At 57.6% G+C, this 12,534-nt stretch overlaps 5 protein-coding genes across 5 annotated transcripts in view; 1 reads left to right on the plus strand and 4 right to left on the minus strand.

The window, feature by feature from the left end:
- GGTG_11198 (hypothetical protein) overlaps positions 1 to 451 on the minus strand; it is a gene marked incomplete at both ends in the record, with an annotated part of 1,486 nt that extends 1,035 nt beyond the window's left edge. Inside the window, one exon of the mRNA XM_009229080.1 lies at positions 32 to 451. Coding sequence (XP_009227344.1) covers positions 32 to 451 — 420 coding nt within the window. The remainder of the gene's footprint in view (positions 1 to 31) is intronic.
- A 501-nt stretch (positions 452 to 952) lies between these two features.
- Positions 953 to 3,549, minus strand: GGTG_11199 (hypothetical protein). Its single transcript, XM_009229081.1, has 2 exons — positions 2,975 to 3,549; positions 953 to 2,867 (listed from the first exon to the last, which is right to left on the minus strand). Exons 1-2 carry the CDS (start codon positions 3,483 to 3,485, stop codon positions 1,150 to 1,152), a joined length of 2,229 nt encoding a protein of 742 aa, XP_009227345.1. The 5' UTR covers positions 3,486 to 3,549; the 3' UTR covers positions 953 to 1,149.
- GGTG_11200 (DNA replication complex GINS protein PSF2) lies at positions 3,526 to 4,781 on the minus strand. Its single transcript, XM_009229082.1, has one exon. The coding sequence runs from the start codon at positions 4,605 to 4,607 to the stop codon at positions 3,861 to 3,863; it is 747 nt and encodes a 248-aa protein (XP_009227346.1). The 5' UTR covers positions 4,608 to 4,781; the 3' UTR covers positions 3,526 to 3,860.
- A 233-nt stretch (positions 4,782 to 5,014) lies between these two features.
- Positions 5,015 to 7,388, plus strand: GGTG_11201 (hypothetical protein). Its single transcript, XM_009229083.1, has one exon. It carries the CDS (start codon positions 5,389 to 5,391, stop codon positions 7,117 to 7,119), a length of 1,731 nt encoding a protein of 576 aa, XP_009227347.1. The 5' UTR covers positions 5,015 to 5,388; the 3' UTR covers positions 7,120 to 7,388.
- On the minus strand, positions 7,247 to 11,843 carry GGTG_11202 (ubiquitin conjugation factor E4). Its single transcript, XM_009229084.1, has 8 exons — positions 11,659 to 11,843; positions 11,326 to 11,548; positions 10,833 to 11,259; positions 10,542 to 10,755; positions 9,734 to 10,474; positions 9,432 to 9,637; positions 9,088 to 9,180; positions 7,247 to 9,012 (listed from the first exon to the last, which is right to left on the minus strand). The coding sequence occupies exons 1-8, from the start codon at positions 11,722 to 11,724 to the stop codon at positions 7,686 to 7,688; spliced, it is 3,297 nt and encodes a 1,098-aa protein (XP_009227348.1). The 5' UTR covers positions 11,725 to 11,843; the 3' UTR covers positions 7,247 to 7,685.
- Between the last annotated feature and the right edge of the window lie 691 nt (positions 11,844 to 12,534).

The following is a 12,534-nucleotide window of genomic DNA, read 5'->3' on the forward strand; positions in this document are numbered from 1 at the left end:
AGCCGCCGCCGCCGTCGCCGTCCAGCAGCACCTGCAGCGTGGGCCCGGCGCCCGACGGGCTGGGCGCGCGCGCGTAGTCGTCCAGGCGCGCCAGCAGCAGACCACCACCACCACCACCACCACCACCATCCCTGTTGTTGCCCTCGCCGTCTTCGCTGCTGCTGGTGCTATCGTCGCCGTCGTCGTCTTCGACGAGCGACGAGATGAGGGCAAAGCGCAGGCGCGCGTCCAGTGGCGAGTCGTAGGCCAGCGACACGTGCACGGCCGGGCACTCGGGGCACGCGGCCTGCAGCGCCTCGGCCAGGTGCTGGTACAGCGGCCGGCCGTCGGGCATGGGGAGCAGGTGCTTGGGCGAGCCCATGCGCGTCGACCGGCCACCGGCTAGGAGGAGCGGCCGGAGCGGCGGCGGGCGTTTTTGGTGGTGGTGGTGGTGATGATGTTGTGACGACATTTGTGTGCTGTTTGTTTCGGGAAAGATGTCCGGTTTTTTTTCTTCTTCTTTTTTATTGTAAAGAAGGAAAATAGACCTGGATGGCACTCGGTAGGTATTATTGCTCCGTCAGAACAGTCAGGTGGGTGTTGCGGGATATGGCATCTACATACAGCTGCGGGGAAGAGGCCGCGCGCTGCAGCGTCTAGTCGAGTGGTGGCTATACTTTCCCGTTTGAGTCTCCGTCTCGTTTCGTGGTTCCATTTGCCCGGCTCGGCGGCTTTGTCCTGTGCGCTCATGGATGCGTGATCTCTTGGGGCTGAGCATCACGTTCCTGTCGTACGATGGTCGCCCGGCTCCGGCCATTCTCTTGTGCACTTCCGACTGGACCGTCCTTCCTGCTCTCCCGCCTCTAGCCGAGGTTGACGTTTCCCAACCATGGTAGGTATACGGTACGGTGTAGACGTTTGCTAATATGCTGGCAAATCTGTATGTCAGGAGCTCCTCGGCAGGTATAGAAATACCACTTTTACCTAATTCTGTTAGTCAAAGCCACTCCCAAAGCACACCCCAAGGTTTCCGTTTAGTATAGATATATATATAGCCTTTAGCGCTACAAGATACTAATTCGCACTAAAGTGCATCAAAGTTCCGGCACAGAAATCCACATAACGTGACTAGTGAGCGTAGCGTGTTGGCGCTGCCTAAAGCTGCACCGCTTACTTCCTTAAATGATTCACCACAGTCTGGTTCTCCAGCCATTCAAGACCGTCAAAAACAGACTCCGGAGCGCCCCAGAAGGTGCCTATTCTCTCACACACTCTGTGCATCAAGCCCGAGCCTGCCGGGAGCTCTAATGCACCCACTAGCTCCAGAAGCAGCCCTCGGGTGTCGCTGATCATCATAATCAGAGCCGGCGTATGCTCCCACTCTGGCTTATACTCCTTGACGTCGAGATTGAAGACTAGGCCATGTCTCACGGTCCCGAGACCTTCCGCCGGAACTGTGGCCCAGAAGCACAGCCCGCGGAGTACTAGGAGACCGCTCGAGATTTGGCCTAGTGGGTCGCTTCCTGCGGGTTCGGCGATAACTTGGACAAGTTCGGCCTTGGGCTCCTCTGATCCAAGCAGCCGGTCTGCAAACTTGACCGGCCCATTGACCGAAGCCCACGACCAGGATGGGGCCACGAATGCTTCGGTCCTCGTGAAGCTGGCTACCTCTCCGGCTTTCGGGAACCCGGGTCTACCCCAGAGGAGACCCTCCAGTAGCTGGCTCCTCCACAAACCAGCGCAGTAATCGTCTTGGGCAGCCTCCATGCTTACACCGGCCTTGGCGCTCCTGAGAATCGCAAACTCGCGAGCCAGGCCGGCAATAGCAGCAAGCTTGTCCGTTTCGACCGTAAGCTGCCTTTCTGTATATCCCTCGACGACCTTGAGCCAATCTCCCTCTAAAAAGGTGACCCTGCCTTTGCTGAGAAAGCAAGACTCGCCGTTTGGCGGCTGGACCCTGCGGCCGCTTTCATATTCAACAAACTTGTCGCAACGGAAATATACTTGCGACGGCTCGAACGCGACCCAGCGGGGGCTAAGAAGCTCCTCTTGAAGGGCCCAGCCCCTGGTCTGCAGGATTGCTTGCCAGGAGGCTAGATGCTTCCGCTTGGCATCAAGGCTAGGGTCGCCCTGGAACGCATCCTCGTACTTGATGGAAGTGTCGGAAAACATGTAGGGGTTGTTATTTCCCCGGAGGCCGAAGATTAAATGGGCATCCGGGGGCTCGATGGCGTCGAAGGCGAAATAGAGAGGGCCCTTGTCGTCGCTAGCATCTCCACTTCCCCCATCCGCTGGCGTGGGCTGTGGGTTCAGCTGGATGAAGGGATCCATAGGTGGTGTCCGTTTCCCCAGGAGCCCGCCGTTGCTGCCACCGGTCATCGCAGCGGCCAGTGTGAGCCACGAATTCTTGTAATAGGCTCCCATTCGGCCAGATTCCAGCTGCCAGTCCTCGCGTGAGTCCTGAATTATACATAAGGCGTCTATCCAAAGGTATCTGACGCCAAGAAGCCTGGTAAGACGAATGGCATCTCTGAAGTTCTGAGTGAGTTGTCCCAGTTCGATCCCGGACTCGCGTTCCTGGAGCGCTTCCGACGTGGTCGTGGAGGCTGCAGGGACCTTGCCTCCCCAGCAATGACTGAGTATGATGTAGCGAGCAGTCTGCGCATCCTTGGGGAGATGGATAGCTGGTCGTAGGTGGACAGTATTGCTCTCAAGAGAATCCCCGACATCGAGGATGCGGGTAGGGATGGTGGCGCCTTGTCCGATGTATGCGTCTTCCGATTCGGCTGCACACCGCTTCACCCATCGAACGAGCGCGTCCTGGTCACATGGAGCGTGGAGATCTATCGGTAACCTGCGACCGGGATATCTGTCGGCGACAGGTGAATCTGAAGTGGCACGGAAACCAGTAGCCAGTATGGTTAGCCCATATAAAAAGAGTGAAGAAACAGTAGGTGTCAGTGGTGGTTCAAAGAGCCAATGTCCCATCCCGTACCATTGTCAATGCATAGTGCCAGCTTCCCCAGTTGCTTGATGCTCTTGAGCTGCTCAACGACGGGTGGCGCGCCAGGGGCTCGGCTGATAGCTGCCATACCGTAGGTGATGCAGATTTGTTCCGACACGGCGATGCTGTCCACGCAGGGCTCGGCAAGGTTTGCATTCTGCTTGAAGCCGACGTCCCGACGCCAGAACAGCCTGATCGTGTTGTCAGTCCAATCGGTGGGCACATCATTGGTGGTCATGACCAGAACCCTGGCTACCAGAGGGTCCAGTGATTGGCGGATAACTGTCTTTGACCGAGCCCGGACGACGGCGTCGAATATAAGAGCGCATAGCCTACAGCCGCCGTCCATGGCCTCCTGGACCTTTGTGAGACTCGCGTGGTGCGCATACCCGAGCTCGGACGATAGTTTCTCGATGGTTATTCCGCGGCAGACGCTGCAGGGGTTGGCGTCCAAAGTCGGATATCTCGCGCCTGCGACGGGGCGGGCGTCGCTCGTGTCCATGTTGGAACTCTGCTTCCAGTGAGCAGAGAAGACCAGTCTGCTTCCAGTGAGCAGAGAAGACCAGAGAGCAATTACGGGAAGCTCATCGTCCAGAATTCATGGATACCACAAGTCACCGTCATGTGCGAGGCACGCGAGAGCCGAGTGCGGCTGAAGGTCAGCCGTCTACCCCGCTCTACAGCTGAGCCTCCTTATTCCACATCCAGCGCGTGCATTGCGTGGCCAGCCCGAGGCCGAGATTGGAAGTGAGTCGTCAAACACAGACAGTGTTGTGCTTGTCGACGTTCCTTGGACCCAAGTTTTAGAGGGGGTATCAAGGCGGCGGATGACGCCAAGAATGAGGCGGCTCTAGTGGATGTTGCTTGCAGCTGTTGCTCACAGAGCCATCTCCTCGTCGCTCTCCTCATCTCCCTGTCCAGCCTCCTCCTCTTCCCTGCGGGTGGCCTCAGTGCTGGCACCTAGCTTCCTGGCGCCGTTGGCGACACCGAGAACGAAAGCTCGGTTCTCGGCTAGCTCGGCGCTGCCGACGCCACGCAGGCTGGCGACGCTGCCACCGAAGCTTTCGACGTCGCCAGAACTGGCGCGCATCTTGGCGGCGCGGATCTCGACTAGATCGCGGATCAGGCTATAGATCTCGTTGACCGAGGCCGGCATGTCATCAGGGGCGTGGGCGAACAGGGTCTCGGCCATCTCCAGCCAGTGGTAGGGCAGGAACTGGGCGGGCGACCCGGCGGTGCACGAGGGCAAGAAGGGCGGCGACAGGACCGTGGAGCCGGCCATGTTGACGCGATGGGCAAGTCCGCGGCCGTCGGAGCGGGAGGGCGGAGGCGGAGGCGGACTGAACTGGGTCGGGTTGGTGTGCGTCTCGTGGTGGATGATCTGGGCGAGCGACGCTGGGTGCAGCCACGCGGGGGGCACGATGTTTGCGCGCCGCTGCTTCTTGAGCAGGAGCGCCAGCCAGAGCGGCAGCGTGGCACGGTGCGGCGGCCGAAGCGTGGGGGTTTTGCCGCCAAGCAGGTTGATGCTGTCGAGGCGCTGGCGCGGCACCACAGTCACCATCTCCATCTCGCACAGGAACGCGGCCTCGGACGCTGTCAGGCCTGGGGGCAGGGGGAGCGCCATGTTGGCGAAATGCAAGAGGCAAGAACAAGACACAAAAAGGAAAAAAGAAATCAAAATCAAACACGCCCGGCAATAATCGGGCAGCAGGGCAGCAAGGGTCTAGGCCGGCAGATCGGTCTATGCATCTCTGGAAGTCGTCATGAGGGGCAGAAAAATGCACGATATTTGATGTGCATGCCATTGAGCATCTGAGGCCGGGCTGGGCCAGACGCGCTCAGCTCGCGCGGCAGAGGTCCAGATTGGGCCCAATGGGAGCATGTTTTTAGTGCCGTCATCCACTGCAGCCAAGGAGCTCTAACCCCTATTGGCCCGCCGCTTAGGGGAACCCCACGCCTGGGTCGAGGCACGGTGGGACCAGACCACCTGCAAGCCGGCAGAAGCTAGGTACACAGTACATCAAATGATCAAAGCAAGACGCATGTGGCTGGGCTTGACGCTTGACGCATAATTCATCTGAAGCTAACTCACGCCGCAATCAACACGCCCCTTCAATCACATACACTTATACCTACATCAAAAAGCAACTGGCTGGGTACATACCTAGGTATATGAACCTGGCGTGGCGAGCGCAAGCCGCCCAGCAACTGTCTAGAACTCGACTCGTGTGCACTGTTTGACGGACAAGCTTCACGTTCGGGCTCTCATTGTGGTGCGTGCAGCTTCGAGTCCGCTCACTGAGGCAGTCGAGGCCACCACCGCCCACATAACCAAGAGCACACCCACTCCGATATTTAGACTCGTGCTTCAGAAAGTGCTTTTTCCCTGGTTCCTGGAACCTCAAATGCCGCCTCCAAACACCCCGGAGGAAGGCCTCCCATCAGCCTTGACATCAGCACCAATCACCCGCCCTGAGGAGGAGAGTGAGACCATGGAGCGACCTGACAGTCAAGTCCTCGCCGACGTAAATGCCTCTGCTGCCGCGGGTGGCGAGCAGCACATCCCTGCCACGGCGGACAGGCCAGAGGACAGACCGACGAAGCCCACACTCGACTGGCACGCGCTGGACTACCCCAACGAGGTCAACCAGACTCTCAGCTGCCCGATATGCCACATGCCCCTGGTCAAGCCCGTCATAACGAGGTGCGACCACGTCTTCTGCCGGTCCTGCTTTGACGAGATGCTCGAGCACAGCAACTGCTGCCCCCTCGACCGCAAGTCGTTCGCCCGCGAGATAGAGAAGGGCCGCTACCCCGCCAAGGAGGCTCCTCGCATCTACCACAACCAGCTCGAGGAGCTCATAGTGCGCTGCCCGAACCGCCGCTGTCCTCTCCTCAAGCCGCGCTCGTCCATACAGCGGCACTACGAGGACGAGTGCGTCCACACCATGGTCGCCTGTCCCGACCCCTCGTGCACTCGTCTCGTAGCACGAATGGACCGTGACGACACCGCCGGCGAATGTCGCCACTCGCTCATGGACTGTCCCGAGTGCGGCGAGCCCATCGATGCCGACACCATTGACGACCACTACGAAAACCACTGCACTCTGGCGCCCACCGACTGCGCGCACTGCGGCGGCTCCATCCTGAAACACCGCTACGCCGCCCATCTGCTGCACGAATGCGCCGGCGCCATCCGCCCGTGCCAGTACCACCCCGAGGGCTGCAGGCACAACTGCCGGCGAGAAGATCTTGTCGACCATGAGCAAGGCTGTGCCTTTGGCGCCGTTTCGCGCCTCAGGCTACTCCTCGAAGCCAAGCTCTCGGAGCAGGGCACCACCATCCTCCAGCTGGAACAGTCTATCCGGGATCAGGGAAGGGTAATGATAGACCTCGTGTCCACCGAAGCGCTATCGCGTTCCTCCTCCAACGGGGCGATTTCCGCCACAGGCGTTATTTCCTCGAATCCCCGGCTGGTCGGCGCCCCATTTCACCGCGCTCAGCTGGGTGGCTCCCGGCGCGAGCTCGCCCCCGGTCACAGCCAGGCCAGCCTCCGACGGCTGCAGCTCCCCCGCAACGACCAACATTCACCAGAAAGCGGTTCGCTGGTGGTAGAAGGAACGGGTAGCGGCGGCGAGGAGCCCGAGGGCATGCCTTTTTCGGCCTCCCTGTCTCGCGGCGTCGACGCCAACCATCACAGCCATCACCACCACCACCGGAGCGAGCACGACGACGACGCTCAGGCCTTCCTCCTCGCGGGTCTGAACAGCTGCGAGGAGAGGGTGGCCGGCCTGCAGCGGCGGCTGGCGGAGCAGGACGCGCGACACAGCCTCATGCTGGTCAACGAAGTCATCCCGCTGCAGGAACAGCTCACCGAGCTCCGCAGCGCCTTCACGGGGATAGCCATGGACATGCGCTTCGTCATCGCCCGGCAAAAGTCCCTGCTCAGTGGCAGCGGCGCGGTCGCGGGCGCGGGCGCGGGCACAGCCGGCAGCTCGGTGGGCGCCCACCCCGCGTCGGGAAGCGGTCGTTCGCCAACGCCCGGGCCCAGTGGGCACAGGATCGCGGACAGCCGGGCGAGGGATTCCGAATCGAGGGACACGGCACTGCCGACGATAACGCCCCCGAGGCTATAAACGGGGTGTCACCATGACTGGTTTTCCGTACTTTCCTCGAGAGACTATCAATTTCAGCTGCATACTCGCGTCTTCTGCCCAGTTTAGTTTCCCCCTTCTGGGTTTCTCTATGTACCTACCTGCTTAAGTAACCTTTGGTCTTCTTTTTCTCCGGAAAAATTGGATGATCGGAAAGGATGGAGTTTTAGACACCGTTTTTTTTTTTTTTAGTTAGTTTACAGTAAATCAAGGCACCGAGATTTGAACTTTACCAACTCAGGATATTCCCACCACTTCCTGCGGCTGGACAAAGTAACGAACCCAAAGGGGACGACGGAAGTCAACCAGCAAATGAAGGCGACATAAGAGTAGAGCAGCCCATATTTCAGATGCAAAAGTAGGCAGAGATCTATTTGGACCGTTTTCCAAGGGCCGGTGAGCCACAAAGTTCGGGCAGCATGCCAGCGGATGCGCGGGACAGCAGAGACCTCCCAAACAGGCAGGGAGTTGCTGGGAAAAAGAAAAGTACTTGGATTGGACAATGAGCAATGCCCAAGTATAGAATAAACACCATGATGGGGCCGGATTCATGAGGTATCCATCGAGTCTGCGTCCACGGGCAGTATACTTGAGCCGCCATCACCACTTTTGTTCACCTCCGGTGCGCTGCCATCTGCAATAGCCGCCAGCTTCTCCTTGGCCACTGCCATCCGACCCGCCTTCCACGCCTCGATCTGGGCCCGCAGCTCGTCACAGGGCACCACGTCGTCGATGCTCATGGGCTGTCGAGTGAACGGGTCCTTCGCATCAGAGAGCAGGTGCTGCGTGATGGTTGACCGGTCCACGATGTTGCCCGACGGCAGCTGCACCGGGTCCTTCATCAGGTCGCTCATGAGCGGGTCCTCGAATTCGGTCGGGATCTCGCCAAAGTCCTGCTCGGCCTGCTCGGCCAGTTGCTTGGCCGCCACCACCTTGGCTACCAGCCGCCCCCATGCATGTACCTTGGGAGGGTCTGCCAGCCCCTTGCTTTGCATGATTCGCGCCGCTGCGTCGAACGTCTCGGGCTTGTACGACCGCCCGTCCGCCGCGACGGCCTCAATGAACGCAGGCTTCTTACCCAAGTTCAAATAGATGTCCGTGATCTCCGCCAGCAGCGTCTTGGGCTCGAACCGGTACTTCTGCGGGTTCTCGACCTTGAGCTTGCTGGACTTGGGTCCGACCAACGTCTCGAGGTTGTAGTCCAGCATGCCCGCCAGTCGCTGCACGATTTCGGGCATGGTGAACGCATCTCCTAAAGCCTCTGTGAAGAGCTTCATCATGGCCACCGTCTGGTTTGTCAGGTGCATATAGGATGTTGCGTGGCCCTCGATCGTCTGCAGCTCGTCCTGCTTCTGCCTTTTCTCCTCTTCCGTGAGGGCCCCGGTCTCTCTGAGCTCCACCTGGAGCTCGTGGATCTTGTGGAACTTGCCCAGCGCCTCGTCCAGAACGTACGTGGCATCGTTTAGTAGCATGTTCACGAACCGGATGAAAAAGGCCCTGTTGGTCTTGCTCTGCTGCGTCAATTGCTGGTGGTAGTGTGTATTGGGCCACACCCGTTGGATAATGTATGATATCTCGAAGCGGATGTTGAATTTGTCGTAGAAAGCAGAGTTGGCTCCAGTCGACTCGCACTCGATGTAGAACTTCATGAGGGCGTGGAGGAGATGGTCGTTGGCAAACTTGGAATTGGTGAGCACGTCTGACATGACGCCGTTCTTCCAGTGACGATAGAACTGGGTCACTCCAAAGTAAAGCAGCGTGACCAGCGCCGCCTTCATGTAAGGGTTGCGGATGTAATCAGACGATTCAAGCAACGTGATGCAAAGAACCATGAGCTCGTCGCCGACCGCCGACATTAGGATTTGCGGCATCGCACTGTTTGGGTCAGCTTCCTGCAAAAAAAAAAAACCCCCCGGACATATTCGATAAAGAGGAGAGGGAAATTCATACTTGTATACGAATTTGAAGTTGTCCAGGACAATCTGCAAAGCATACTCTGGGAGGCAGCCAAAAATGTCTGCGGGAGGAGATGCCAATGGAATCCTACCAAGATTGGTGTCAATAATCAGCGCATTTGTTTCAGACGAATGGGGGAACGGTAAAAAGGATATGTGAACAGCAAAGAGGATCTGCGAATAGTAAAGAGGATATGTAAACAGTAGAGAGGATTTGCGAATAGTAAGATGGATATGTGAACAGTCAAGATGATACGTGAGGAGTAACGAGGATATGAATAAGAAAAAGGATATGAATAGTAACGAGAATATGACGGAACAAAGGCAACCGATACTTACTTCAACGACGTGTCAGGGGTATAAGGGGTCTGACTGGCCACGCGCAAGAGCCAGACAGTCACGTATCGCATGAATTGGAGGGACCGGGTTTGCATCTTCTCGTCTGTGAGCACGCCAACAGCCGCGTGCTTGTTTGCCAGACTGAGGTCAAGAGCCTCGCGATACTGCGCAGTCCTGGCGTCGAAAAGCTGGAGCCGGGTGGGATTCTACCATGAATAGACAAGTAAGTATCAGTCCGCATTATTCTCCACCGCCAAGATACGTCGCTCGCCCCAGTTGCTTGGGGAGGACGGTGCCCTTACGTTGATGTGGCGATGGCGTTCTGCCTCAAAGGCTTCCAAATTTCTCCTGAAGTTATCGTTTGTCCTGTCCATGGTCTTCAGCCGCTCGGAGATGGACTGGTTGCCGTAGTTGTTGGCTGCAAGCCCTAGGAAAAACACTTCTGTGATGAAGTTGGTGGTCCCATCAGCCTTTGTGGAATAGAACTCGTCCGACTGTTGCTGGTCCGCATTCAGCTTGGTCTCATCCTTGATCGACACGCGCGGGTTGCGCCGCAAGTAGTCGGTATCGATCCTGCCGACCTTGGAGAAGGTCGGGTCCATAAAGGGCTGGCACAGGTCGTTGACCACGTAGGTGACATTTACCATGAAGCCGTCCGAAGAGACCTCCTTGGGATCAACCTGCATGGCCCGTCGCTTGTGGTTGGAGTTGACGACCAGGGCGAGCCAGTCCAGCATCCTGTTCCTCACCTCTTCGTTTGCACGCACGAAGCTGTTAGTAATGCCGGCAAGATCCATCTGGTGAGCTGAAAGCGTGATGCGAAGGGCGTTTTGTGCGCTTCGGACCGCATTCTCGTCGAGAGATGTCGGATTAGGGAAATAGGATTTGGACACAAGTGCCTGGAGGGGAGAAAGCCGGAAGAATGGGCCCAAAATCGTCTCTTTCTCTATCAAGGGCGGTGTAGTGGTCGTCGGGAGCAGGAAGGAATCATGCCGAGCCAGTGCGATCATGAGCTCCTTGTGTTTGGAGTACAGTTTGAGAACCTATACGCGAAGAGAAAGAGTTAATGGCTGGAGACTCTGCAGGCACAATGCGGCATAGAGGCCTTACGTCAACATGTGGCCTGAAGTTGTCTGCCAGACTCATCTTGGAGAGCCTCGCGCTAATCTCGGCCATTGCATTGACAAAGATGTCGGTAAAGGACTCATCCTCGTCTAGCCTCTTGACGGCTTCATCCAAGAAATCCAGGCAGATTCCGGATTCGCTATCCAAGCCTCTGAGCAGGTAGGGCGCCAGGCTGTCATGCTTCGGATTTGCCTCGCGACTACACATTATGAGCCACCAACAGTCAGTTCTTCAGAACTCTATGTCTTGCCTGTCGGGCACGGAGCAGTGACAAACCCAAACAGGTCGGGGACCGTGAGCGCGAAGAGTACGTTGCTCATGCAGAGTCGTTTGGCCTCGCTGACGAGCGCGACCTTCTCCGGCGCTGGGCTGCGCACCATCACGGCGGATTTGCTAAACCTGATGATGCGCTTCCAACAAGGGAGGAGATATTCAAGCAGCGGTTTCTGGTGCGGGAACTCGGTGGCGGCCTCAAGGATTATGGCATCCAGGCTGTCCTGCGACAGTCGGAGCTTGTCTCCATCCTTTGGCTCCCCCAAGGACTCCTCGAGTTCGCTTCTGAGGTTGGGCAGGTACGTGAGCGGGTGGCCGAGGGCGTCGGCTTGGTGCTCTGGGTCGAGGGTAGCCCTGAAGAATTGCGAGATGGTCCTGTCGGCCCAGTCCTCGAACGTCTCCGGCTTCTGGATCTTCGGCGGCCGCATGCCTGGCGATCGTTTATCAATATCGACTCTTGATCTCTTGAGGGTGCTCCCGTCGCTGTGGGCTGTACCTGAATCCTCCTTGCCTCCTTGTGGCCGTGAGGGGACTGGGCTTTGAGCCCGCGACTGCTGGGGAGGGGTGGGATGGTTCTTGGCGGGTACGGAACTGCCAGCGGCGGCAACGGAGGACGACTCTGGGGTACTCTTGTCGGAGTCTTCTATTTTGTCTTCCGCCGAAGCCGAACCGGCTGGGGGAACAGAAGCACTAAGCTTAGCGAGCCGGCGCGCCCGCATCTGCAACAAGTCCAGCGGAGTCAGTCGGATTCTCAAGCATCGCTCCGGCTCCGGATTCCTAGGCTGGATTATAAATCTTGAGGGCTCGGCTTTGGTAGGCAGTGACTCACCTGCTCGGCGCTCGGCAGCGTCGGCTCGTCTGGCGGCGGCCTCTGCTGCTGCTCGTCGGGATCCATGGTGGCGAGCGTCAGCGACCGGACTCTCTTGTGAGACTTGGGGGTGCGTTGGGTGTTTGGCGATGCTGCGAGAGCGACAGGCACGTCGAGCTGAGCGCTGCTGAACGCAGCACAGGTCATGACCCGCAGCGTCGGTGGCAGGCAACCGTCACTGCCCCACCCCAAGCACTCCCGGAATGGCAAGTGGCGGGGGTATCCAACCCCGTATTTGCCCCACTGTCAAAGAGCTTGGGACGCAGGACGCCCACATAGCAGTTCTTTCGAGGAGTAGGAAAAGGAAGAGGTAGGAAAGAGGAACGCAAATAGGAATACAAGTAGGAATACAAATAGGAATACAAATAGGGTAAGAATAATAAGAATAATAGTGGAAATTCTAGAACTTTTCGGCCTCGAAAAGACGTGAATGGGAATGAAACAAAGCCAGGATTAGACATGATGAGAATAATATGACACAAGGGGATATGAAATAGAATATCTATTAAAGCTTCTCACACTGCAACTCTGACTTGCTTGGGATAGAAGCCTTCAAAGATTTGACATTGACCAATCGGTTTTATCGTTGTAGCTTCCATTGTACGTCAACACTTATCAGATGCTACGGCATCGCCTAGAACCCCATACTCAGCGTCGACCGAGCTCCACCCGTCAGCTTCGAGATCATGCGGGGAACAGCCAGAGACTACGTGGTACTCGCCTGGCTCTTGGCAGCAAAGGACGTGGTGCCGATATGGATGTTGTAGGGTGCGATGGGGGTCGGATGGTATGTGGGGGTCTCTCTGTGAAAATATATAATACCATCACACATCACAA

This window comes from Gaeumannomyces tritici (assembly GCF_000145635.1).
Source record: "Gaeumannomyces tritici R3-111a-1 unplaced genomic scaffold supercont2.6, whole genome shotgun sequence".
NCBI classification, from domain to species: Eukaryota; Fungi; Ascomycota; class Sordariomycetes; order Magnaporthales; family Magnaporthaceae; genus Gaeumannomyces; species Gaeumannomyces tritici.